This window comes from Phascolarctos cinereus, unplaced genomic scaffold (assembly GCF_003287225.1).
Source record: "Phascolarctos cinereus isolate Bilbo 61053 unplaced genomic scaffold, phaCin_HiC Scaffold_1;HRSCAF=81, whole genome shotgun sequence".
NCBI classification, from domain to species: domain Eukaryota; kingdom Metazoa; phylum Chordata; class Mammalia; order Diprotodontia; family Phascolarctidae; genus Phascolarctos; species Phascolarctos cinereus.
Window position 1 is genome coordinate 91,683,650 of NW_027555514.1, and position 27,339 is coordinate 91,710,988.

At 47.4% G+C, this 27,339-nt stretch overlaps 1 protein-coding gene across 5 annotated transcripts in view; it reads left to right on the plus strand.

Annotated features, from left to right (window-relative positions):
- KCNH2 (potassium voltage-gated channel subfamily H member 2) overlaps positions 1 to 27,339 on the plus strand; it is a 55,553-nt gene that overhangs the window by 9,611 nt on the left and 18,603 nt on the right. For 3 of the 5 annotated variants that reach the window (XR_013485985.1, XM_020977912.2, XM_020977917.2), the window contains exons 3-5: positions 18,217 to 18,381; positions 19,662 to 20,099; positions 20,912 to 21,123. Coding sequence is in view for 4 of the 5 variants with exons in the window: in XM_020977912.2 (XP_020833571.1) it covers positions 18,217 to 18,381; positions 19,662 to 20,099; positions 20,912 to 21,123 (815 nt within the window). In the remaining variant the exon portion in view is untranslated. Of the gene's footprint in view, positions 1 to 16,459; positions 16,569 to 18,216; positions 18,382 to 19,661; positions 20,100 to 20,911; positions 21,124 to 23,039; positions 23,472 to 27,339 lie in introns of those variants that run through there. The other 2 variants (XM_020977915.2, XM_020977918.2) reach the window with 2 other exon arrangements.

Sequence of the window (27,339 nt, forward strand, 5' to 3'; positions counted from 1 at the left end):
AAAAACAACAACACTAAAAACAATATGGTGCCCAGCAGACCCTGATTTGGGCTAAGGCACATGAGGACTGCTTCTCTCTGCAGCTCTAAGGTTTGCTCCTGCAGTTCAAGCCTGTAAAAGCCAAAGGGTTGGAAAGATGTTGGAAAGAGTTGGTGAGGACAGGCAGAAAGCTTGTGAGCCTCCCTGTTCCTGAACAGGGTGGGTGATTCTGCCTTTCTTGGGGGCTCTCAGGCTCTTTCCTCTATACCATTTCACCAGAGGGGGTGTGGCAGGCATGACCTGATTTTGGGGGTGTCATCTCCTCCCCTCTCTTTCCTTCCTCCTGTGAGATCTGGAAAGTGTCCGGAGGGAGGCTCCTAGATGTTGTGTCTTCCGTATCCCCCAGAGAAAAGCTATGTAAATATTTGTGCAGAATGAAGCCCAGGCTAGGGATGTAGGAGCCAGGGAGCTGGGAGTCTGACCATGGCCTTGGGATGTACTGGGGAAGAAGATAGGAGTGGAGGAGGGTGGGATAGCAAGGCATTGGTGGTGGGGGCTGGGATGTTGGGGGAGCATGCTGGAGCTGGTAGCTGTGATATTGGAGCCAGGATCCTTTTTCTGATTCCATGTACTGTTTCAGCCCCTGACTCTGGATGTCTGAAATTCTGCAATTTGAGATTCATTCTTTGGGCTTTAGTGTTGCTTTCATCCTAGGGACCTCTTGTAAAATACAGATTTCCTAGAGTGGGAGAAGATTGTAGATTTAGAGCTGGAAGTGACTTTAGAGGACATTTAGTCCAACCGTCTCATTTTACAGATGAAGAAACCGAGACACAGAGAGCTTAAGAGGTTTATTCACAATGAGGTAGGTAATGAATGGCAGAGCCAGGATTCAAACCCAGGCCCCCCTGACTTTCAGTCCAGCACATTTTCCACTGTACCACCTTGCCTTAGAGCTTCAGGGTTAAGTGAACTAATTACCAGAGCCATACAACAAAGTAGTGATAGAGCCAGCATCCCAGACCCAGTCTTCAGTTCTACTGTTCTTTCTTATATACCATAAAGCTTTGTGAAGGAACTTGTCTGGTGCTGCCTTTCAGAGAGAAGAACCTGGGACAAGAACGGAACACTGGATGCCTGGGGGAAGGAGGCATTGGGGGCGCCTAGCCGAAGGGGAGGAGAGAAGGGATTGGCCTAGCTACTTCAGCCTGAAAGTCCTCTTGTGGTCTTTCCTCCACCCCTTAGAAACTTTTCTGCTCTTGTGATTTGGTTATATTATACTTAAACGGTTCTGGTTTTCTGTCCTGGCCTCACTGGATTGTAAGGAGTTTTAGGTCAGAAACAGTATTTTTTCCCTCCTCTGGATTTCCTCCTGACCTCTTCTCGCCTCCTTCCCCCGGGGGTTTGGTATTCAGAAGGTGCTTATTCTACTTTGAAGGAGGCTCTGTTGTATAATGGGGAAGAATATTAAACTTGAAATCAAGATGTGAGGTGACATGTCTAGTTCAAGGAACTGCAATTATGCTGGCTTTGTGTGTCCGTTTTTGGAGAGGACCAGTGGAATCATAGAGTGATGTCTTGACTTGCATGTGAATTGGATTTAAGTGAAGCAGAGTTGCACAAAGTCATCAGCATTTGGCCAGAGTAGCCAGATTGTAGAGGATGTGGAGGGGCATAAGGTATGGGAAGCCCGGAGGGATAGGGAGGGGACAAGTTCAGATGCCATCTCTATCCCTAACTTGCAGTGTGACTTTGGGCAAATCATCTAACTTCTCTGTACGTCAGGATCCTCCTGTGTCCTAGGAGGGCGTGAATCTGCAAAGTTCTTTGAACCATAGCGTGTTAGAACTGGAAAGAACATTACTGATAGCCTGGGAGAACCTCTGAGGTGCATAGGACCTGCCCAGGTGACACAGCCACTTGACAGCAGAAAGGAGATTGCCGTGAAGGTCTCATCACTCTTGGTCAAGTGCTCCTCCCACCATCCTATGCTCCCTCTGAGAGTTCTGTGTTTCTTTCCAGCTGTAAGATTTTTATGCTTCTGTAATTCTGTGACCAACAGGTGGATGTGTCAGGTTTGTGGCAGACCCAGAAGCAACAGGCGAAGGGGACAAGGGGTGTGTTTTCTAAGGAGGAAGGAGCAGGGTCGAGATGAAGAGAGGGCTGAGAAAATTCTGCCTATTCTATCTGTGGTGTTTGGGCTATGGCTCAGTGTGAGGCCAAGGAGATGGTGGGGATTTGGAGCGTGTTCAACAGCCTTCTTTCCAGTGGTAGAGTTGGGGTGAATGGGTCAAAGGGGAAGGAGGGTATTCTTCAAGAGTTCTTTTTTGGGGGGCAGCTAGGTGGCGCAGTGAATAGAAATCCGGCCTTGGAGTCAGGAGGACCCGAGTTCAAATTTGACCTTGGACACGACATTAGCTGTGTGACTCTGGGCAAGTCACTTAATCCCGATTGCCTCACCAAAAAGCAAAAAAAAGAGTTCTTTTTTTTCTTTTAAAATTTATTATTTATTTATTTTAACATTTATTAAAAATTTTTTTGAGTTCTGAATTCTCTCCCTCCCTCCAATCCCTCCCCTACCCATTGAGAAGGCAACAAATGTGATATCGATTATACATGTGAAGTCATGTAAAACATATTCCATGTTAGCCATGTTGTAAAAAAAAAAGGAAAAAGAAAGTAGAAAAAAATATGTTTTGATCTGTATTCAGACTCTATCAGTTCTTTCTCTGGGGATAGATGGCATTTTTCATCATAAGTCCTTTGGAATTATCTTGGATTATTGTATTGATCAGAATAGCTAAATCATTCATAGTTGATCATCGTATGATATTGTTACTATGTACGATGTTCTGCTTCTGCTCCTTTCACTTTGTATCAGTTCACAGAAGACTTTCAGGAGTTCTTTGGAGCTCAGTCAATGTTTGTGTAACTGGACTGGTGTGATAGGCTACTTTTGCTGGGTAAGGAGGTATCTAGACTAGTTTGGAAAGGAGGCCACTCTGAAAGGATTTTTTTTTTCTTTCTTGTTTTGGCTGGGGATGCCTTATTTCAATTTTTTCCTGTGTCTCTTTCCCTCAATTTAGAGGGGTAGGCAGAGTGGTGCCATGAAAGGTGTCATGTAGGTTTCAGGAGAACTTTAGTCTAACCTTTAACAATGCCACCAGTTAGAACCCTGTACCTAGGCCCAAGAGGCAGCATGGTGTAGCGGATAGAGCACTTGAAATCAGGAAGACCTGGGTTCAAATCCTGATTTTGACACTTACTAGCTATATGATGCTGGATGAATCATTTAACTTTTTTGTCTCTCAGTTTCCTCATCTGTAAAATGAGGGGATTAGACTTCATGACAAGACACTTAACCCTCTCTTTTTCTCCATCTGAAAAGTAGGGAAATACCCTCACAGGAGGCTTTGGATACATTAATGGGAGTGAAGTAAAAGTGCAAAATACCATATATATATATATATAATACAGAGTTTAGCCATGAGTCCTGCCCTCATGGAGCTTGTAGTCTAGTAGATTACTGAAACTCATTGGTCACTCCATCTATCAACTTGACCTAAATCAGGGGCAGCTAGGTAGAGCAGTGAATAGAGCACTGGCCCTGAAGTCAGGAGGACCTGAGTTCAAATGCGGCCTCAGACCAAACACTTGACACTTACTAGCTGTGTGACCCTGGGCAAGTCACTTAACCCCAATAGGGCACCCCCTCTATATTGTTTACCAATCCATTATGAAAGTAGAATATTCTGTGTAAGGAATTATCATTACAGTGATTAACTTGAGAGTTGGGGGTGAGTAGGTACAGTAGCAGAAAAATGCCTATCTTTAGATATTTTATGCTGGACACCAGATTCCCTGAGCCCATCACCGTTCAGTTGGGTTTGTATTTCTCTTTGTCCCCACTGCCCCCATCCTCAACTGTATCACCAACAGCTCATACCCTGCTTGCCTTCCATTTTTTTGTTTTTTAATTTTTTTTTTTTTGCTTTTTTTTGGTGAGGCAGTCAGGGTTAAGTGACTTGCTTGCCCAGGGTCACACAGCTAGTAAATGTTAGGTTGTCTGAGGCCGGATTTGAACTCAGGTCCTCCTGACTCCAAGGCCAGAGCTCTATCCACTGTGCCACCTACCTGTCCTGCCTTCCATTTTTTTGAGGAAACAATCGAGGTTAAGTGACTTGCCTAGCATCACACAGCTAGTAAATGTCTGAGGCTGGATTTGAACTCAGGTCCTTCTGACTCAGGGCTGGTACTCTATCCACTGCGCCACCTAGCTGCCCCCTATTTGTCAGTCTTTTCAAGGTGCTTTCTCATATACGTATATAATATATACATGTATATTATACACACACACACACACACACACACACACACACACACACATATATATATTTGTAGCATAGTATTGTGTAAAATGCTTTGGACGTTGTGTTGGGAGATCTGGTTTTTAAAAAAAGTTCATTTCATTAAATATTTCACAATTGTATGTAAAAAATTTTTTAACACTGATTTTTAAAAATTTTGAGTTCTAAATTCTCTCCCTCCCTTTTACCCCCCCCATCTTTGAGAAGGGGAGTAATTTGACATTGATTATCCATGTGAGGTTATGCAAATATTTCCATATTGGCCATGTTGCAAAAGAAGACACAAAATAAAACAATAAAAATAATGTTTTAAAAAAAGCATGCTTTGCTTTGTATTCAGAGATTATCAATTCTCTCTCTGGAGGTGGATAGTATTTTTCATCATGGGTGTTTGGAATTGTCTTGGATCATTGTTTTGATCAGAATAGCTAAGTGTTTCACAGTTGATCATCTTAACAGTATTGTTACTATTGTGTGCAGTGTTCTCTTGGTTCTGCTCACTTCACTTTGCATGAGTTCATATAAGTCTTGCCAGGTTTTTCCTGAAATCATCCTGCTCATCATTCTTATAGCATAATAGTATTCCTTCACAATCATATACCACATATTCGTTCCACAATTGATGGGTATTCCCTTGATTTCTACTTCTTTACCAGCACAAAAAGAACTGCTACAAATATTTTTAGGAAAGTATGTCTTTTTCCTATTTTTAAAAAAAATTTCTTTGGGATACAGACCTAGTCGAAGGGTATGCACGGTTTTATAGCCCATTGGCTGTAGTTCCAAGTTGTTCTCCAAAATGGTTGGACTAGTTCATAACTTCACCAACAGTATATCAGTGTCTCAATTTTTCCACATCCCCTCCAGCATTTGTCTTTTCCTTTTGTGTCATGGTAGCTAACATGATAGGTATGAGGTAGTATCTCAGAGTTGTTTTAATTTGCATTTCTCTAATCAGTAATGATTTAGAACATTTTTTTCATGTGACTATTGATAGCTTTGATTTCTTCTTCTGAAAACTACCTGTTCATATTCTTTGATCATTTATCGACTGGGGAATGGCTCTTGTTTTTATAAATTGTCTCAGTTCCCTAAATATTTGAGAAATGAGGTCTTTATCTGAGAAGCTTGCTAAAAAATTTCCCCCCAGTTTCCTTTTTTCCCCTTAATTTTGGCTGCATTAGTTTTGTTTGTACAAAACCTTTTTTAACTTCATGTAATCAAAATGATCTATTTTACTTCCTGAGATCTGTGTTTCTAATGACATTTTGAGATGAGCGTTTATTAAGTGCCTACCATGTACCAGGTACCGCGCGAAGTGCTTTATAAATATTATTACATTTGATCCTCACAACAAACTTGGGAGGAGTATGCTGTGTCCATTTTATAGTTGAGGAAACTGAGGCAGACAGGTGAAGTGACTTCTCCAGGGTCAAACAGCTAGTATGTGTTTGAGGCCAGAACTCAGCTCTTCCTGATGCTAGGCTCAGCACTCTATCCACTGGGACACCTAGCTGAGTTAGGGTTCAACTCCTGACTCAAAGACTTATTTGTTGTATGACACTGGGCAGGTTACTTCCAAATGTGTTGTGAGAGCAAGGAGTGTCTTACTTGTTTATTTGTATCCCCAGCACTCAGCACAGTGCTTTGCACATAGCAAGTGCTTAATAAATAAATAAATAATTCATTCATTCATTATCTCTATAAGGGGGATAATACTAGCAATACCAATTTCACAGGGATTGCTGTGAGGATAGTGCTTAAAGCTCCATGGAGATGTGAGTTGGTGTTATTTACATCCATTGTATCATTTGATCTTACGACTCTAGTAGGTCTCAGTCAGCCAACAAGGATTTGTGTTTCTAAATAAGTTTTTACAGATATTTCTCCCATTATCCCTCCCCTCCCCCTTTCAGGAAGCCAACCCATATAAATATTTTTAAAGACAACCAAAAGAAAAAAGGAATAGATTAGCATAACTGATCAATACATCAAAAAAGGATTTATTAAATGCTCACTATGTGTAATGGACTGATACAAAAAAAAAGGCAAGAAACAGGCTCTGCTCTTCAAGGAACTCACATTTTAATGGGAGAGAAAAATGTAAATAACTATGTACATATGCAAAAGGTATACAGGGTAGATGAAGATAATCTGAAAGAGGAAGGCTTCCTACAGAAGGTGGGATTTGAGCTGTCTTGAAGGAACCCAGGAAAACTAAGAGGCAGAAGTAAGGAGGAAGGCATTCCAGGAATGAGGGACAGCTAGTACAAAGACTTGGAGATGGGAAATGGCTTGTTTGGTTCAAGGAACTCAAGTAGGGTATGGAGGGAGGTAAGGTGTGAGAAGCCTGGAAACATAGGAAGGGGGCTAATTATGGAGAGCTTTAGATGCCAAATAGAAAACTTTATATTTGATCCTGGAGATAATAGGTAGTGGTTAGAATTTAGTGGAGGGGTGGAGGAGGGGTGACATGGTCAGATCAGCATTTTAGAAAAATCACCTTAGCAGTTGAGAAGTATACTATGGGAATGGACAAAGACCTGAGGGAGGGAGACCAGTTAGAAGACCCCTGCAGTAGTAGAGACAAGAGGTGATGAGGACCTGAATTAGGGTTGTGGCTGTGTAAGTGAGGGGAGGAATGTGAGAGATGTGGGTAGAAATGAGATTCAACAATGCTTGAGGAGAGTGAGAGTGAGGAGTGAAGAATGACACCGACGTTGTGAGCCTAGATGCTTGGGAGGATGGTAACCTGGAGAATTTTGTGGGGAAAGATAATGAGCTCTGTTTTGGCAAAATTGAATTTGGGATGCCTATGGGGCATTTAGTTTCAGCTATCCAAGAGGCTCAACGGAGAGGCAGAGGCTGAATATAAGGATCTGGGAATCATCTGCATAGAGATGATAATGGAACCCATGGGAGCTGATGAGATCACCAAGTGAGATAGTATTGAGCAGAAAGGGAATGGGGGTGGGGGGGAGCAGGCCAGAGCCTTGGAGAGACAGCTAATATCTGTGGGAATGATGGAGATAAAGATCCAGCAAAGGAGACTGAGACTGAACAGTTGGGCAAATATGAAAAGAATCATAAGAGAACAGTGTCACAAAAACCTAGAGAGGAGAGAGAAGAATCCACAAGGAGACAAGGTCAGATGCTGCAGAGGATCTGCAAAGGTCGATGAGGCTAGGGACTGAGAAAAGGCGATTGGATTTGGCAATTAACAGATCCCTGGTAATTTCGGAGAAGCTGAATGAGGTCAGAAGCCAGATTGCAGGGGGTTTAGAGGAAAGCAAAGGGAGAAGTGGGGTCACTGATTGTGGGCTGCTTTTCTCAGAGGGTTTAGCCATGAAGGAAAGAGATGTGTAGTATGGTAGCTAGCGGGGATGGTTGGATCAAATGAGGATTTTTAAGTATGAGGGGACAGTGAGATGGCATAGTAGATAGAGTACAGCGGATAGATTGCTGGACCTGGCACAGGAGGATGTGATTTCAAATCTGGCCTCAAGCATTTACTTGCTGTATGACCCTGGGCAACTCACTTAACCCTATTTACCTCAGTTTCCTCATCTGTAAAATGAGCTGGAAAAGGAAATGGCAAACCACTCCAGTATCTTTTCCTAGAAAACCCCAAATGGGGTCACAAAGAGGTGGAACAACTGAAATGACTGTAACAATAACAACAAACCAAAGGGGTAAATGAAGATCGGGGAGAATTGTTCCAAGTCATTGAGTTTATGGCCAGGCTGACTTGTGTATTCTACTGGGGGCTCAGGCTGTCTTCTTGAATCAAGTGGCTAAAAGCTTTTTTTTTTTAAACAGATATCTTCTCTGAATTAAAAAAAATAGTGATATTTAATCCTTGAGATTCAGTTGCAGGAATGTGTTATTGTACAGACTGAGGACTAGAGTTCAGGGGCTATGCTGATCACTCAGTCAGTTAGCAAGTAAATAAAGATTGTCTGCTAAGCATTTCATATTCTACTAGTGACAAGTTGTGTGGTCCAGATGGGAAATACAATAGGTAGAAAAGAGAGATCGATATGAACTGGGGCGGTTAGGGGAAGTTTCAAGCAGAAGAGGGGATATAAGCTGGACTTTGAAGGTTGAAAAGTATTTGAATAGAGCAGAAGGGAGGAAAAATAGGATTGAAGGCCCAGAGGTGGAAATGACCATATTGAATTTGGTGGAGAGTGAGGAAACTGGCTTGACTGGAGCAGAGGGTGGGCCCTGGGGAGAAGCAGAAAGTAAGGTTTAATAGGTAATACTTTTTTGTTTATGCGTGCTTATACAAGAGTTTTAATCTTGATGCATTTCTTTTCTCATAACAATCCTATGACATAAGTAGTGTATTTTTTATTCTCATTTTACACTTGAAGAAACTGAGGCTCAGAGAGGTTGCATGACTTGTGCATGGTCACCCAGCTAATAGATTTTATCTGAGATCCTAGGATCATACACTTAGAGCTGGAAGGGACAGGTCATCCAGTTCAATTTTCTTATTTTACAGATGAGGAAACTGAGGCACAGAGAAATTAGATGACTTGTCCAGGATCACATAGCTAATAAGTGTCTGAGGCAGTATTTGATCTCAGGTCTTCTTGGTGCCAAGTCCAGTGCTTTTTTCTGTGTTATGTAGCTGCCTCTTTAAAAAAGACCTAGAAGAAATTGGGGGGCCCATCAAGTCCTACCCTCTTATTTTACCGATGAGGCTGACCAAGGTTGAATGACCTGCCCAAGGTCCGCACACCTAGTAAGTGTCTGAGGCATGGTTTGAACTAATATCTTCCCGATTCCAAGCCCAGAAACCTTTGGAGCTAAGATTCAAACCCAGGTCTCCCGACTCTAAATCACTATGCATTTTTTTTTCCCATTGAATAATCAAGAGCCTCGAGGAATTTGTATTCGGTGTGGTAGGAAAGGGAACTGTTGTAGTTTTTGAGCAAGGGGTGGTGGTGTGAGGACACAGCAGTTTTAGGAAGATTGCTTTGGCAGCAGTATGCAGAAAGGACTGCTGGGGGGAAGGGAAGGGAGTCGGGGAGACCAGTTGGCAATCATTATTGTGATCCAGGTGTGAAGTGATGAAAGTCTATGCTAGAGTGGTGTGAAAAATGGAAACACAGAAAATGTGTTTGGGGGCTTAAGGTTGTATAGAGAGATTAGTCTATAGTAAGACAAGGGTTCTTCATGAGCTAGGGTGATGGCAAGCTCACAGGTGTATCATAAATTTAAAAGATGTATGGAAATTGAGGAGTGGGATGCTCATGGCCTTTGGATTGCTAAGTCTCTGTTGGCTCATCCTTGTCTATCTCGATTTCTGTCCTCTCTACATCCCTCTAAGTCTCTGACCTTACTGGGCAGTGGAATATGAGCTCTTGACCCATGTAAGGCTGTTGTTTTCCCTCTGACCCTTGCCTTCAAGTACTCACAATGCCTTGGGCCTCTCTGGTCCCTGCTAACCCCTGGGATTCTCTAGTAGCCCACATCCTAGAACTTTTCTTATTCTTGCTGTCCATCTATTCACTGCTGACCTTGGGGGCCCAGAGCTTCTTTGACCTTCCCCCATCTCTCACCTCCTTCTCCACTCTTGCCTCTGCTGTAAGTGGGATGTCAGCAACACTATGGCCCCAGACCAGGAGCTACTGTTTCTGCTGCCTCTTCCTGTCGCCGCCACCAAGCTAAATATAACCTGACACTACACAGCCAGCCCTGAGCCGGAGACAGCATCTCTTGCTGGGGGCGGACAGGGATTGGGGTTGAGCCCCTGCTCTCCAGTCTCAGCCTGACTGTAGGCTTGTCCCCAGGAACATACCTCCTACCTAGGAGGGACTGGAGTGGGGCAAGGGTCAAGAACAGTGACCTTCCCTGGGGTAATACCTTCTTCTATTTATATAGGAGCTGATGTTTTCCCAAGTGTTTTCCTGGCCTTTATGTTGTTAAATCTTCACAATGAACCTGTGGGGTAGCTAAGGCAGGGATGATTTCTCTCCCCTGACTCTCACAGAGGAGGAAACTGCAGCCTGGAGAGAGAGGTAAATAACTTGGCCAAGGTCACAAAGCAAGGCAGTGTCAGAGCTGGGACTTGAACTCAGGTCTTCTGACTCCAAGCTCAGTGCTCTTCCCATCATACCACGCTGCTTCCCCTGGGGGAAATTCAGTTCAGCAAACATTTAAGACCCAAATTGCTGTCTTGCTTCTCCCACCTCCTCTATTTACTTCCCTTCTCAAGGTCACCCTTGCCATCTGCCCTTGCAAACCCTAGAATCATTATTGACCCTGCCCTCCCCCAGCTCTGAAAGGTCATTTAATACAGATACAGTACAGCAGAGCATGGCTTGCTTCCCTAAGAGTTGTCCCCGGCTGGGCGAGGCCCAACTGTTGGAGCAGGGCCCCAAGGTGCTGAAAGGGAGTCAGGGTTTGGGGAAATGAGCAGCTGCAGGGTGGATGGCTCTGTGTGTGTGTGTATGTGTGTGTGTGTGTGTATGTGTGTTGGCATTAAATGAAAATGACAGATTATGTGCTGATGAATTAACACATAGTGTTTGGGAGCCTGCAGCTCAGCCACTTTCTGCAACTGGATTGTGTTTGCCGGCTCTTACTGATTTCTCCCGTGTCTCCCCACTTCTCTTTAACCATCTCTCTTCTCTTTCTTGCTCCCTTCCTCCTTGTCCCCTCTCCTCACCTCTCTCTCTCTCCCCTTACCTGCTTCTGTTCTTATCCTATTTTTCCTTTCCCATTTTTGCCTAACCCATACTCTTAGAGCCACGGTTAGGGATTTGTGTGCCTAAGGCAACATCTTCTATGTATTACTGTCCACCAGACGCTCTAAGCCTTTACTGTGACACGTGAGATTTAAGATCACAAAATAAATACCTGTGTGCTATGGAGACTGGGATTGTCTGGCATTAAAATATGTGCATTTAGAAAAGGGAATGTCACAGAAGCATACTTGGCCTCCCCCTACTTCCCCCCCAAATCAAAAATAACCCACTTCAAGTCATGCCAGAGGCACCTGTCTACCTTGCTGCCCTCTACCAGAGGGCGAGTGATCTCTCCATCCCCTTCCCTACATTTAATCCTCATTGTTGCCCCCATCTCTATGTCTATCCCAGTCTTCTTCCCTACCTCTTGGGTGGTTTGAAGAAAGAGCCTTGGACTAGAAGTTAGGAGCCTGAAGTTCAGAGCAAACAGCATTACAGATTCAGAGCTGGAAAGGGCTCTTAGGGATCATCTTGTCCAACCCCCTTTTTTGCAGATGAGGAAACTGAGGCCTGTAGATGTGAGGTGACTTGTCTAGGATCTAGTAGATCTGGGATTTGAACTTGCTACTGTGTCTTTGGTCTTGGGCCGATCTCTTCTCTGGGTCTCAATTTCCTTATTTGTAAAAGTGGGCATCAGTGAGAGTAATGGGTTTGGTGGGTCATGGAGGTTAATGGTCTCAGTGTCGAGAGGGCAGTGCATTATCCACTCCGTAGGCTTGGTGTGAGGACAGCCCTTTGTAAACTGTTGAGTGCTATGTAAGTGAATTATTCTTGTGAGTTCCTGTTAATCCTAACCTTTGTTACCATCCCTACTCCTTTCCTTTGCTTCTCCTTTTTCAACTCTCTGTCTCCAATTCTGGAGCCTGCCTTCTGGGAAAGGATGGTGCCTTCAGCTATAGGGGATGGTAGGGGAAGGGATAGACATAAGGGCAGTTGGGTTGAGTGACCAAATTTGTTGAGGCTGTGAATCTGTAACCAAGAAACCATAGCCAGAGGGTTCCTAGCTGGGTTGTGTATGGTGAGGGGGGTGAGGAGGGGGAGGAGGTCTGTTTCTGGAGCTGTGCCCCTTTGTACTTTCTGTCCAGGGCATATTGGGTTTTCTTATGTTTAAACCCTGTCTGTCCCTTTGGCTTTTGGAAGAAAAATTTTCTGGATGTGAGGGGCTGTCATGGCCCTTCCTGAAAAGTGGGTCAGCTAGGTAGTATGGTAGAGCTGCTGAGCCCAGGCCTTTGGACACCAAGTCTCTTATTTTTCACTTTGTTACCACCTGCCTACCCTGTGCCAGAGAAGAGATGGGTAAGAATGCCTAAGGTCCCCTGCTCTGGGGCATTCCAGGAACCAGATGGTATTGGGTCCCACAGGGAGATCTTGGTCTGTGCTCAGCTGGCCACCACAATGCCCCCTGAGCCAGTTTTCCTCAGGCCCTGGGTAGCAGGGAGCACATGGTCCCTGACCCTATATTTATCCCTGTCTCTTCCTGATGTCTAGTCCTGGTCCTTGTCTAGTGTCCATTCCTCACCCCTCTGTTCTCCTGAGAAGATCTCAAGATTGTTGGACTGAGGCTGCCATGAAGTGGTTCTCAGTGGTACTACAGCTCTGAGTTCTGGGGAGGTTCCAACCCAGGTGGCAGTGTGCCAGCCCAGGCCTTGCCAGGGCCTGATGCTCCCTCCATTTACTGTGATCCCATACTCAACTCTGTTTCCTCCACTTCCCAGGGGAGCCAGGCTGATTGGAGCCATATGGGGCTAGGGGATGTGAGGAAGAAAAGGAGTAGGAATGAAGGCCCAGGAGAGGTGGGATGTGGGAGCTGGGGCTTGGGGCATTGCTATACCTTGCAACTCAACCACATACACATTCACACACATATCTAATTCAGATTTTTATTGCTCTATTTTTCACATCATCTTTGTTTCCAATATATTCCACCCCTCTCAGAGATCCATCCCTTGTAATAAAGAATTAAAAAAAGCTCACCCAAACTAACCAGCACATCAGCCCAGTCCAATATTGTACGCAGCGTTCCATACCCAAAGTTGTCCACCTCTGCTGAGAAAGGAAGGAGGTATGTTCTCATTTATGTTCTTTGGGGCAAAGCTTGGTCATTATAATTCTGTAGCAGTCAGTTTTGTGTTGTTTTGTTGTTCTTTTAATTTACATTGCTGTAGGCATTGTTTTCCTGCTTGCTTCACTTTGTGTGGGTTCATAGAACTCTTCTCATGCTTTTCTCTATTTTTCATTCTTATAATTTCTTACAGTACAATAATATTCCATTGTATTTGTTGGACCATAATTTGTTTAGCTAGTTCCTCAATTGATGAATGTCTACTTTGCTCTTTGCTACTACAAAAAGTGCTGATATAAATATTTTGGTGTTTATGGAAACTTTCTTTTTGTTGTTGTCCTCCTTTGGGGGGGTCTGTGCTTATCCGTGGCCTTTCTAGGTTAAAGGACATGGGTTTTTTTTTTTACCACTTTCTTAGCATAGCTCCAAGTACCTTGAAATCATATTTAAAACCAGTACAAATCATTATTTTCATCACTAGTGTGAGTTTACTATTTTTCATATCTGGAATGTGCTTCCCTCTCATCTTCACTTCTTAGACTTCTTTACTTCTTTCAAGGCTCAGCTTGGGTGCCACCTCCTCTAGGAAGCCTCCCTGGATCCTCCTAATTGTTAGTGTTTGCTCCTTTCTCAATTTTCCATGTATTCTATTTTGGTATAATGGGAGAGAGAGGCAGCCTAGTTGGATAGAGAGCCAGTCAGGAAATGTAGGGCTCACGTTCTGCCTCCAACACAACATTGTATGACCATGGCAAGTTGGAATTAGGGTTAGCTCTCAAACAACTCTGAGCCCCTAAATTATAGACAGGTTGCTGACCTGCATTGGTAGAGGGAGTTTCCATGTCAGCAGTTACCTATACTGACTGGAAATTGGAGGGTGATAGATTTAGGATTAATGAAAGCAAAAAAAATTTTTTTTGAACAATTAGAGCTGCCCCAAAGTATAATGGGATGATTGAGGTACTGTGTTCCTCATCACTGGAATCTTCAAACCTTTGGGGCTACTATTCCTGGTCAGACACAGAATGGATTATATCATCTTTATGATCCTTTCCAGTTTTGAGATTCTGTTCTTACCAACTGGCCATTACCCCCACTGAACCACAGGCACTGAATCCCTCACCTTCACCCACTCTAACACTCGCGCTTTCCCCTGGATCTTCAGGCCATAATCCTCATTGAATTCTTGTCACTGAGTTCATTACCCCTATTGACCCTCAGACACTTCCGCTGACCATGACACCAGCCCTCAGCTTCCCACTTCTGATGATGTCTTAATCAAGGACTTTGTGGCACTTATGGACATCACCCATGCTTACCACTAGACTTTGCAAAGTCTCATTACTCCTACTGACACTGGGACCCCTAGCCCATCACCTCCGCTGACTAGGGAACCCTTAGTTCCTCTCCCCCAAATGGCATGAAAATACTGGATCCACCTTCAATGGCCCAAAGACCCTGAGCCTGTCACCCCCTTATCCTCCAAGTCTATGATAATGTCCAATATTTGTATAACGCTTTAAAGTTTTCAGGGTGCTTTACAGATATCATTTCATTGGATTCTCACAATAACCCTGTAAAGTAAATGGTATTATTATTCCCATTTGACAGATGAGGAAACTGAGGCTGAGAGAGATTAAGTGACTCACAGCTAGTAAGTGTCTGAGTCAGGATTTGAACTTGGGTCTCCTGACTCCAGGTCCGGCACTGTATCTACTATGTGACCTAGTTACACCTTTAGCTATTAATCCTCACTGACCTCTTGACACTGAATCTATTACCCTCACTGACCCCATATAATAAATACATCCCTTCCACTGACTCCAAAGACTATCAGCCTCTTACCCTTATTGATCCCTGGACCCTCAAGTCTGTCACTGAGCCCCAGAGACTGAACCTATCAATCACACTGACTCCCAATGAAACCATCACCTCCACTGATCCCGGGATACTAAGTCCATCACCCTTAATGGCCTCCCAGACCTTTACGTTATCACTGCCACCCCCACCCCTTCCACCCAGCCACTGGATCTTCAGCCCACATCCCTCGCTGAGTCTTTAACACTGAGCACATCATGCTCACTGATTCCTAAATCTCTATTGAGTCCTTAGCCCATTGCTTCTTGAGACACTGAGCCCATTGACTGGCAGGCACTGCATCCACCCCCAATGACACTCATTGAGCCTATAGCTTCTACTGACTTTTAGGTAATGCATCTAGCTTCCCTGGTTTCCACCTCCCTCAGTGCTCCCAGGCCTTGCTGCTGGGTATAGTTGGAAGTTCCCTGCGGTGCCCAGATCTTGGCTGTCCCCATGTCCTGCCTTTTTTGTCTGGCAGGCATCCCTGCTGCTGCCCCCACTTCAGTCCCCAGGGGCCCTAGGCACACCCTTCCCCCTCCCACCTGCCCTAGCTTCAACTCAGAGACCTCGTTTGCAGAACGGCCTCTCTTGTCTGGCTCACAGATGGGAGGGAGCTGACTGTAGGCATTGGCACGGCCCCAGGTAAGTCTTAACTGACCCATCATGGGGGTCTGGTGGCTTGGGGGCATCTTGGAGAAGCTGGGCAGAAAGAAGAGGAAAAAAAGATAAGGACACTCTTTCTTTCCCTCCCTTCCCCCTTGAGAGCTGCCGATTCTTCTTCCTCCTAAGCTCTATCTCCCTCAGCCATCAGGCACTGCTCCAGCTTACATTTTTGGAATAACCGGGACTTTGGACACATTCAGGAAATATTTTCCTTCAAATAATTCAGTCAAACCACTAGGACCAGGGGGCCCTGGGATGTAGGGGTGAGAAAGGAGCAAGGCTGCTGAGTGCTGGTGGCTCATATTTGGGATCCCTACTGGCATGAGGTTGGGGAGAGCTGAGAGTGCCGGGGCCTTGGGCTAGGGACATCTGGGAGTTTCTAATTTCTAGGCTCAGGATTCTCATATTGCACTGCCTGGGCCGTGTGGGCTTCACAGGATCTGGACCCCTACAATTAGGGTGGGTAGATGGGATTTTTCTAGATAACCTGTCAAAGGGTTCTCAGTTCCAGGCTTGAGGAATCTCTGAAACCAGGTAGCTAGGGCAATCAGTATCTGTGATTTCAAGGGTCTCTAGAACCTGTGGGTTGGAGGTCCCCTGGGTCTCTGGGCATTCTGTTGGGCCACTGGCCAGGGCCAGTCCCCACTCCAGCTGCGGCTGGCCACAGCCATATTTGGGCATAAACTCCAGGCAGACTGTTGGAGTTCCAGGCAATCTCCTGGCCCAGCCCCCAGAGCCTCCCAACTCTACAGCTGTGCTTTAGGTACGGTGGGGGCTAAGAAACCAGAGGATTTGGGACAGGAGAGACAGAAGCAGATAGAAGGAAGAGCCATCCTGATCTGTTACTCCTGGGGTGGCCCTGAAGGCCAGGGATACAGGGTGAGTGGGAGGTTTTTTTTTTGGGGGGGGATGCTACCCACAGCCAGCCACTCTACTCCTTTGGCCCATCCTCCTTATCCCTAGCATCTTTTCTTTACTCTCCACTCCCCAACTTGGCTTCAGTGGATCTCATTCCATAGGATTAACCCACAGCTGTCAGAAGCCCCAATCTGATTAGTGTTTTTATCCCCTTCATTTCCTCCCCCTAACTTCAAAGGAGTGGGGTGGAGGAAACACTGCCCATTTCTATCTGGTCCCTTTACACTGATCCTGAAGTGAATTCTTCTCCCATTAGCCCCGAGGGTCCTGTGGCAGGGAGATAAGCAGACAGTGCTGCTTAGCTCACGGGCCTGGTTACACCAAGGCCTCTTGTAGTCCCTGAACAGTGACCTGCTTAGGATAATCAGCCCTTGCCATGTGATTTCAAAGGATTCTTACCTCAGTCTTTGCGAGTTTGGAGCCAGGCACTGAAGTAAGGGAGTGGGCTGCAGGAGGGTGGGAGATGAGAGCAGGAAGTTAAAGGGGATCTGAATATGGGAGAAGGGTCTGTGTATGTAGTGGGGTGCAATGTCCATAGCCATCACTACTCCTACAGTCTGTAACACTGTCACCATCAACACCACTCCCAATCGTCACTACCAGTGTGACTACCATTATCATCATAATTGCAGTTATCGTCATCACTTTTGCTATCATCAATACTGAGCTGATTGATATCATCAACACTGACCATGATTTTGTTGGGAATACTTGGGAGAGGATATTTCCTCCACCCATGCGGATCATCAGCAGTTCTGCAACTTAAGGGTTTTAGAGCATTGCCTGAAGCTCTGAGAGGGTTAATGACTTGCCCAGTGTCACTTCGTGTCAGAGGTGGGACTGTGAAGCCATCTCTCTATGTACTATCCCACAATACCCTTCAGCGAGTTATCAATTAATATTGACCTCCAGGGTTCGTGATGCTTTACTAGGTACTGTAAGGGAGGACCGGTGGGAGACACCAAGTGTGGGAATGTGATTGTTCCTGACAAGCCAGATTAACATAAAGTCAGGATAATGAAATAAGCCATTTTGGGGGCATGGAGTGTGGAGAAAGCGCTAGGTATGGTTGGTAAATGTGAGGGAGTGAATAATTTTCTCCTTTACCATCTTTAGTTTACCTGTTGTAGGGGCTTCGGTGACTGAACAGAGCTATTGAGCCTGAGCCTGAGTGAAGTATAGTGAGAGGTCAATCAATAAACATGTATTAAGCACGGACTGTGTGCCAGGCCCTGTGCTAAGTGCTGGGGATAGAAAAAGAGGCAAAAGACCCTGTCTTCAAGGAGCTCACGACATAAAGAGACATATAAACAAAGATACAGAAACAGAGACAAAGTGAGGAAGGAATGAGAAAAAAGACAAATAGAGGCCAAGAGACAGCCTGGACAGGAGAGAGATGGGCAGCAAGACAGATGAACTGAGAAGAGCGATGGACGGATGGAGGCAGAGAGACAGAAAAGGGCGGACACTGGCTGGGACCCTTCTAGCTTTAGGCATTCCTCTTGCTCGCCTTGTTACCTGCCTCCAAAGCATAGGGTGCTAGTGGCTGCCATTCAGGGGAGGGGTTACTCACTCCTGCCCTTCACAATGCCCTGGGTCTGCCTCTTAGGCAGCTGCTTCCTGTGCCTGGTGGACGTAGTTCCTGTGAAGAACGAGGATGGGGCTGTCATCATGTTCATCCTCAACTTCGAAGTGGTGATGGAGACAGAGCTGGCAGGGTCCCTGGCCCATGACACCAACCACCGTGGCCCTCCCACCAGCTGGCTGGCCCCAGGTAGGTGTTCATCTTCTTCGCCCACCTCCCTGGGATGTGCTGGGTCTCCACAGTGCCCTGCTCACCCCCATGGAATTGCCTTCAGCATTTCCCACCCTGAGGATCACAGCGGCAAGGAGAAGGTGCTGGGGAGCAGGTCAGTGTTTCCTGTAGATTTGGTGTAGAAGGTGACAAGGAATCACAATAGGTGCCATTGGGTTCAGGCAGGTTTCCTTGGAAAGGGCACTGGGTGGGGAGTCAGAGGACTGGGTTGAAATCTTAACTGTGCCATTTTCTGCTTGTGTGGCCTTGGGCAAGTCACTAAGCTCTTCTGGGCCTTGGTTTCCTCATATATAAAATGAAAGGAGTTTGATGAGGTGATCTCCTCAGCCCTTTTCAGCTTTAGATCCTCTGGTGCTGGGGCAGTTGTCAGATGGACTTGTCACTGAACTTGGTGGAATCAGGGTGAGGAAGCCTTGTGGGAGATCCCTTTGCTGACCCGTGATGGGCCAGCTAGTGAGCTACCTTTACTTAGGTTGGTGTCTCTGTTTTCCTTAGAGGGGGCCCTCCTGGGATATGCTTTTCCTTAAAGACTCCTAAGGGCATCAAACTAGGAGTCAGGAGACTTGGGTTCTAGACCCTGCTCTGCCACTGACTGGCTATATGACTGTAAGCGAGTCATTTGACTACTTTGAAGCTCGGCTTTCACATCTGGGAAATGGGGACCATAAATGGGGATAATATCCTCAACCCTGTGTATCTCACAGAGGGTGTGTGATGATCAAACAAGCTGCCTAATGCACAAGTGTTTGGGGAATTAATTGTTTATTTTTAGGAGATCATACAAATACTCAAAGGATTTGGGATTTCATTGGCTTAGGGAACAGCCATCATGTGAAATCTTTCTATTAAGGCGGATCATAACTGATCTGTGACTTAGTAGATGAATACTAGGGAGTTATGTGAGTTCATATTCTTTGACAGATTACGTGACCTGTCTGGGTCAGGGACTGGGCCAGGACTTCCTTGCTTCAAGTATAGCGCTGTCCGCTCTGCTCTATTGACTTTCTATTTATTGTGCTGGGATTATTCTTCCTCTTTCCGGGTCGAATTAGATTATCCTTTAGGTGCCTTCTAACTCTAAATTCTGTGGTTCCATGAGTGGCCTGAGGCAGCAGCTGGGACACTCTCTGCCTGGCTGGGGCTGGGTGTGAAGAAGGGCTTCTAGAGGCGGGGGCAGGACTCCTGGGGGTCCTATGGGTACTGTGATTCTGACCATCTGCCTGTTTTGCCTTCCACAGGCCGTGGCCGGACCTTTCGACTGAAGCTTCCAGCACTTCTAGCCCTGACGGCTCGGGAACCATCCCTCCGGCCTGGTGGTCCCAGGGCTCCAGGGGCAGTGGTGGTGGATGTGGACCTGACTCCAGCCCCTCCTAGCAGCGAGTCTCTAGCCCTAGATGAGGTGACATCTTCACTAGATAACCATGTGTCAGGGCCTCCTGGCCTGGCTGAGGAGCGCCGTGCTTTGGTGGGGCATGGCTCCCCTAGTAGCGTACCTCTTACCCACTCCTCACCTCGGACCCGGAACCTCAACCCTGATGCCTCGGGCTCCAGTTGCAGTCTGGCCCGGACCCGCTCTCGTGAGAGCTGTGCTAGCGTCCGACGAGCATCTTCTGCCGATGACATTGAGGCCATGAGGGCAGGCACGATGCCCCCACCCCCCCGCCACGCCAGCACTGGTGAGGGGGCTGGCCGGGGTACCAAAGGCTGGGGTGGGGAATCCATCCATAGGCTGGGGAAACAGGCAAAGAGGAACAGCTCCCATCAGGAGAGGGGCTAGGATAATGAAAAGGATGATCTGAGGCTCACTGCTGCTCAGGAGTAGAGAGCAGCAGGAAGTCTGGGAGCTCTGAGTGTCTGTGGCCACAGATGGGGTTCCTGCCTCCCTTTGTCCCAACCCCTTCTCCATCTGTTGCCCATCCTCCCCCTCACTCTTTCCATTCCTGCTGTCCTGTTTCCTCAGTCCCCACAGATTTGCCTTCCATGCCAGTGAGATGGGAAATCCCATTAGCCACTTATTTAATCCCATTAAGTGTCCATCCCATTAAATGTCCATCCCATTACATTCTCCAACTCAAAAGACCTTTCCTGACATCTGGATCTCTAGAACTTGAATCCGAGGGGTGCAGCAGTTGTAGCGTTCTCCAGGTCCAGCAACTCATTGAGTGGCCCTTCTTTTGGGTCCCTTACTCTGAACCCTTGCCCTCATTCTCTTAGATCCACCTATCCTACTCACGTTCCTGACCTACCTCTTCTGTTTTCACTCTTATCCACCTGTCCACTGGTATTCCAAGTCAGCTGTTGCCCTCCTGTGTTTGACCATCTAACTGTCCCGCCATATTGCTGACCCAGTCATCCCTCTGTAATCTGGACTCATCTATCCCTCCGTGTTTCCAACTCAGCTGTTTCCCCATATTCCTGACCCAGCTGTCTCCCATGCCCTTGCTGCCTGACCCCTTGACCACTCTCTTCCTTCCCCTGCCCAACCCAGGGGCCATGCACCCCCTACGCAGCAGTCTCCTGAACTCCACCTCAGACTCGGACCTCGTCCGTTACCGCACCATCAGCAAGATTCCTCAGATCACCCTGAACTTCGTGGACTTGAAGGGTGATCCTTTCCTGGCCTCACCTGCTAGTGACCGCGAGATCATTGCCCCAAAGATCAAGGAAAGGACCCATAATGTCACTGAAAAAGTCACCCAGGTAACGGCTCATTCTCTTCTCTTTTCTTTGCTGAAGGGGTCTGGGCTTGCCACTGAGATGTGTGGGAAAGATGTGTGCCCACTGAGAGGTCTGGTTGAGAGGAGAAAGATAGACTTTTGGCTAAAGAGTTGAGTCATGCCTTTCTAGAGAAATCATGTTGAGGAGTAGTGAGTGGAGTTCTCTTCTGGGAGAATGTCTCAGAGGAAAGAAGGCAGGGGGTTGGAATTTGTTGCCTGAGACTGCTACATTAGGTGCATTGGCAGGGATGGTCTGGGGCAAAAGGTCAGTCAGAGCTGGGAAAGGAAACAGCTTTAGGGGAATAATGAGAAAATCCACTAGATTAGAGAGAATGTGAGGGAGGCCAGGGAACGTTCCATATCTAGGGTCTTGGTGGAGGGGTGAAGTGATACAGGAAGACGAGATGGAAGACCTTGTGGCCTGAAGAGAGAGATGGGACTAGGAGAGGAATCAGCCTCGGGAGTCTTAGGGAGGGAAAAGCAGAATCCTGGGTAAGGCCAAGCAGGCTGGAGAGATGTGGGGCCAGAGGAAATCAGGATCCAGCCCTATCTTGGGGAGTGGGAGTGGAGGGCTGTGAGGAAGCAGACACCTAGAGATCTCAGCCTAGGGAAGCCTGCTATAATCAAGGTGGGGAACTGCCTGACTCTTCTAGGCTAAGGGAGGGGCTGTTGGTAGGGGGAATGCCCTGAGGTCACGAAATGGGGTAGACTGCCTCTTTTGTGCCCCATACTTGTGGGAATGGAGAAGAGGGAGCCAGAAGCCTGTGGAATGGATTGAGGAGAAATGAGAGGGGCAGGGATCCCCTAAAACATCAACAGGAAGGGCTTAAAGCAGGGTTCCTTCATACCCCCTGGGCAGTGCTAGTACTGATTTCCTGGTTGGGTTCAGGCTCTGTAGTCTCTGACTTCCTGCCCATCTGTCTGTCACCCACTTTCTATATTGCTACAGTCTCTCTCCCGCCCTGTTTTCCCCACATACCCCAACCATTCCCCTGCCCATAACTCCTTCACATCTAGGTCAGATGGACCATTTCAGCAGAGGGGAGAGGGGGGTTGGGATAAGTTGAGAGCAGGACCAGGAGCAGGAATGTCTGGGTGCCAATCCTCCCTAGGCTGGGATTAGGTGAGAAGTCCTGGGCAGCTTCGGGTCCCCTCCTTTTGTCTGTGGGTTCCCCAGAGCTGTACCCCATTCTTTCTAGCTCTTGGTTCCCTCCTGGGCATAGAGGGCATCTGAGGCTGGAGCAGCTCTCTTCTCCATTGCTTTGCCAGAGTCCCACTCTGGGTCCTCCTCCTGACCGGGCCTTTGGGTCTCAGCCAGGGACAGCCCCCTTCCTCCCCCCGTGGCTCTTTCCTCAGCACGGCCTTCCTCCTCCTCCTTCTTCAGTCTCACCTGGCTATTTCCACCCCCTCCTCCACTTCTTTTTCCGCCTCAAGTCCTAACCTTCTTTTCCCAAATTCTGCACTCCCTTATATGTGTGTATCTGCGTACATTATTATTTTTATGGGTGCCTATATGTCTGTGGGATGCATGCACTGGTGTGTGCGAATGTGTGTGTCCATCTGTGGGTGTCACTGTGGGTGTCTCTGTCTTCTGCTCCGTGCTCAGGCCGGACTGGGGAGGAGGGGGTGTAGGGGAGACCATTAATCTGCGGTGACAGGCCGGGCAGGCAGCTGGGGGGAGGGGAGAGGGCTGCAGGAGCATCTGCAGCAGAAGCAGCTCAGCCGGAGAGCTGGGGCCTTGGGGGGGGAGAGGGAGGGGGTGGCTGTCAGGGCACATGGGGGCAGGAGGGGGCGGGTGTGAGGGGGAGCCCAACATAGCAGGGGGGAAGGGGGAGAGACTGAGGGAGGGGAGGAGGAGCTGGAGCAGAGGCTCCATCTGCTGCTGTTGGGCAGGCAGCGGGTGGAGTGCAGAGCCCTGGCAGCTGAGCCGGCACTGGGGGGCTGGGGCTCGGCGGGCACCGGATGGCATGAGCGGGGCTGACCACTGTTGCCTGTGCCTGCTGCCAGGGTGAGCCAGCTGTGGGGGGACAAAGCCCAGATCCCCCTTAACCCCCTGGATGCATGCCAGGGTCAGCTCTTGGAGCCAGCCTGCCAGCCCCTGGTGCCCATCCCTGGCTGCCCCTCGCCCCACCTGACCCAGGGGTTCCTGAGGTGCCATAGGGGAGCAAGCCCAGGCCTTTGGACGGTGGGCTCAGGGGGGATATAGAGCCCACCATGTCCACAGCCAGGAAGTTGAGTGGGGCAGGGGCAGAGGCCGGGGCTCTACTGCCCAGGCCCAGGAATGCCCGGGTGCGGCGTGCTGTGCGCATCTCCAGCCTCGTGGCCCAGGAGGTAGGTGACCCACACCTCTCCCTTCCCCTACACAGATGGGCACTGAGGCAGATCATTAGGGACGCATGGGGCCAAGGTGGGATAAGAGAGCAGGGAGCCCAATGATGGTCCCAGGGAAAAGAATAGTGGTACTGGGGAAACTGGATGATGTGAGAGAATGAGAAAATAGGATGGTTTAGAGGAGTGATAGTCTGATCCTCCTCTCTTTTCCATCCTTTGGCTGGGGTTGCAGGGTATTCCCCAAGTCTCTTAATTCAAGGAATTCCCCCTTACACAGACCCCCTTCCCCCACTCCACCATGACGACCAATCTTCTAAGAGGGAAGGGACCAGAGGCACTAAAGAGGGAGAAGGATGGGCCCATATGTCTGGCACAGGGTTACTTCTCTCTGCTTTGGGATCCTAGCTGGCAACAGAGTCCAGATACGTTGTATGAAGGGCCTCTGTGCTCCTCCCCATGAAACCACTGTCTTCTTACTCCCATCCCCTGACTTGTGTATCTCAATAGAGTTTCTGACTGGGTGTCTTTTGGCTCTTGTGATCCAGGGACCATACAAGGGCCAGAGAGGTGAAAAGAGCTCGTTATCAAGAGATAGAGATAGTAGATTCTAAGTAGCACTTGGTAGGTCCAGATATTGCCCCACCAAGGCAAGGGAGAACAGTAGCCCAGGGTTGGAGCTCTTGCGTGGCTGTGTATGGGGAGGGCCTGATCCCAGACAGGTCCTTTGGTCTTCTTCTTCTTCTCCTTGCCTCAGGGAGGTTTGAGCAGTGTCCTGTGCCCATGGTCTCTCCTGGCTCTAGAGTAGAATGTATATCAGTCAGAATAGGCTTTGAGAGTAGTAGGAGGACAAGGTGTACATGGGATAGTGCCTTAGGGGAATTTGGGAGGTTGGAGGCTGGGTCCTGTGTGTCTGGGGGACCAGAAGGTCAGGTGAATGAAAGAATCATTTTATTTATTTATTTATTTTTTGTGAGGCAATCGGGGTTAAGTGACTTGGCCATGGTCACGTAGCTAGTAAGTGTCAAATGTCTGAGGTCGCATTTGAACTCAGGTCCTCCTGCCTGCAAGGCCAGACCTCTATCAACTGTGCCACCTAGCTGCCCCAAATGAAAGAATCTTAATGGGACGGGGTCTTGACAGTAAGTAATAGAGCCCTGGGTTAATTAGGCCCAAGGGGCCTTCTGTAGCCATAATTTCACCCCCTAGGATAGCAGCAACAGCCACCAGATCACCTCTGGCCAGGGCAGGCCCTTGGTGATGTATTTGTTGCTCAGACATCTGACCCTTTAGGCGTAGCCAGGAAATGTGTCAGGAGCAGCTGTGACACTGTAGGGAGGGGCAGATGACTTTGCCCTTCTCACATCCAGTCCAAGTAGGGTTGAGGTAGGTGGGATGGAGAAATCCAAGACTGAATTGAAGGCCAGAACCCCAGCCAGCCTTGCACATGGCCTAAGACCTAAGATGCAAGATTGGGTTTAGCTTGCTTCTGATCCAGGCATGGATCCCTCCATACCAGTCTACAGAAATCCCCAGGGATTCTGAGTGGTAGAGACCCTTGGCTTCTTGACTGTGCCTTGGGTCCCCAATCTGCCTGCTTCATGAACACTCTCTTGTGGGGATGGGATGGGGGAAGCTTCCCTTCTTCACCTCCCAGACCTCACATCATACAGAGCCCTGCACAGGGGCTGAGATCATCAAAACAGTGAGGTCTGGTGGGAAGAGCCCTGTTCTGGGAGCCAGGTGATCTGGACTCTATTCTCTGGTCTACCTTTACCTAATAACAAAGGCTGTAAGCAAGCTGCTGGATACTGGGGCTTCAATTCCTGATCTATAAAAGTAAGCAAGTTGGGCTAGATCTGAGGCTCATAACTGTTTTTAGTGTCATGGATACCTTTGGCAGCTAAAGCCCATGGACTCCTCTGAATCAGGTTTTAAATGCACAAAATAAAATACAGAAGGTACCATGGAAAGAACAATAAAATACAAGGGGAACCAAATCATATTGAAATACAATTATCAAAATGTCTTGTTTTAAAAAACAAGTACACTGACCCCCTAAAATCTATCCATAAAACCCTGGGCTAAATGATTTCCAAGGTCCCTTCCAGCTCTTAACCATTCACGGTTCTGGGATGGTCAGAGGGTGATAGAAGGCAGAAAGAGTGGGGGTGGCTAGAAGGAGCTGGGATAGGCAATAATGGTGAATAACATGTTGCATTTTGGGCTAATTTATTGCTTTTCAATACGTCCCCCCATATTCTCTTTACGACACTTGTGTGAGGTAGCTGAGGCAGCTGCCCCTGTGTTTGTTTGACAGACCCAGAAAGTCTGAGGAAAGTGAAATGAATTGGCATAGTTCACACATGCGTAAGTGACTGATCTCAGCCTCAGACCCAAGTTTCTTGGTCCAGGGATCTTTCCAACACAGCTGGCTGTCTACTGTGTGTCTTGTGTGAGTGTGTGTTTATATTATGGCGGCAGGGTTGAGAGTAATGGATGAGCTGGTGGGAATGACGATGGCTGTAAGATGGTAATTAAGGGCCATTGTGAATGAAGTCAAAGTGGAGAGGTCAGGGTTCTTTGTGAGTGCTGTGTCCTATGGGATCTGTGGTGGGAGGGCCAGGGTAGTCAATCACAGGAATCTCAGCCTAGGTGCCTACAATGACCCCTTGCTTTCCTCATGCTTGCCACAGGGGCCCTGGCCAATTCTCCCTTATTCTGTAGATTAGACATCTCTTAAGCTTTTTGTGAGTGTCATGGACCCTTTTGGCATTCTGGAAAAGGCTATGGACCCTTCTTACAACAATGTTTCTAAATGCATAATTTTTTTTGAAAATAGTAATATAAAGAAATCAAAACAGTGAAAATCAAGATGCACTTTTTTCCCATTCAAGTTCACAACCCCCCTGAAATCTATTGGTAGTCTCCTTGGAGGTGTGTGGATCTCAGGTTAAGAAGCTTGCTATAACCCTTCTGTCATCTGATTGCCCTCAGACCCCATTTCACTGACAACCTTCCACTTTTGTGTATCCTAGCCCCCTGAATTTGTGGCTTACACTGTCTATGGAGAGGGCTAGGGTGTCTGAGAACATGAAGTCAGAGTGAAGTGGGAAAGTCCTTAGCTCTAGAGAATGCTTAGGTCTTTGAGTCCTTGTCTATATCCCCATGACACTGGCAGTCCCAGGGACTCTGACATCTCTTCTGTCATTCCTCTCAGTCCTCTGTCCCCTTCCTGTTCCCCCTGCTCTCCCAGCCCCTGCCCAAGGGAGCCTGGCTTAGGCTAATAGCTATTCCTACAGCTTCTTTCTTTAGGCTGCTGGGAATATGGAAAAATGATGTTCTTTAATTAACTGGAGGAGACTGAGGACGGGTTGCTGGGAAGGACTGAAACCTGTCTCCCCACTTTTCCTCTTTATTTAGTCAACAGACTCAAGCTGGCTTGCCGGTTGGTATCTTATGAGTAATTCTGCCCCACATACATAGGCCCATCTTCCTTCTTTATGGTTACTATACTGCCTTCATCCCTAATTTGGGGAGGTTTCAGGGTGCCAGTGAGTGTGGGCCTAAGCCTTCTGAGTCACTGTGTTGCCTTAGCTGGGTAGCCTGGCTGGGCCATGCCCTCTCCCCTCCTCTGCTCCTTCAGCTTCCTGTTGCCACCTGTGAGGAGTGACCAGGGAAACTGAGGAACAAAGGGATGGGAATCAAGAGAGATAGGCAAAAACCTTTGTGGCTAGAGGGTAAACAGGGTACTCTGATGTCAGAATCTTGGAGTAATTAAAGCTCAGGTGAATCTGATGCTAGGGGCATTGTAATATGTTGGAAAACTGGGGGAGATATGTGGGTAAGTTAAGTGGAGGGTGGGGTAGCT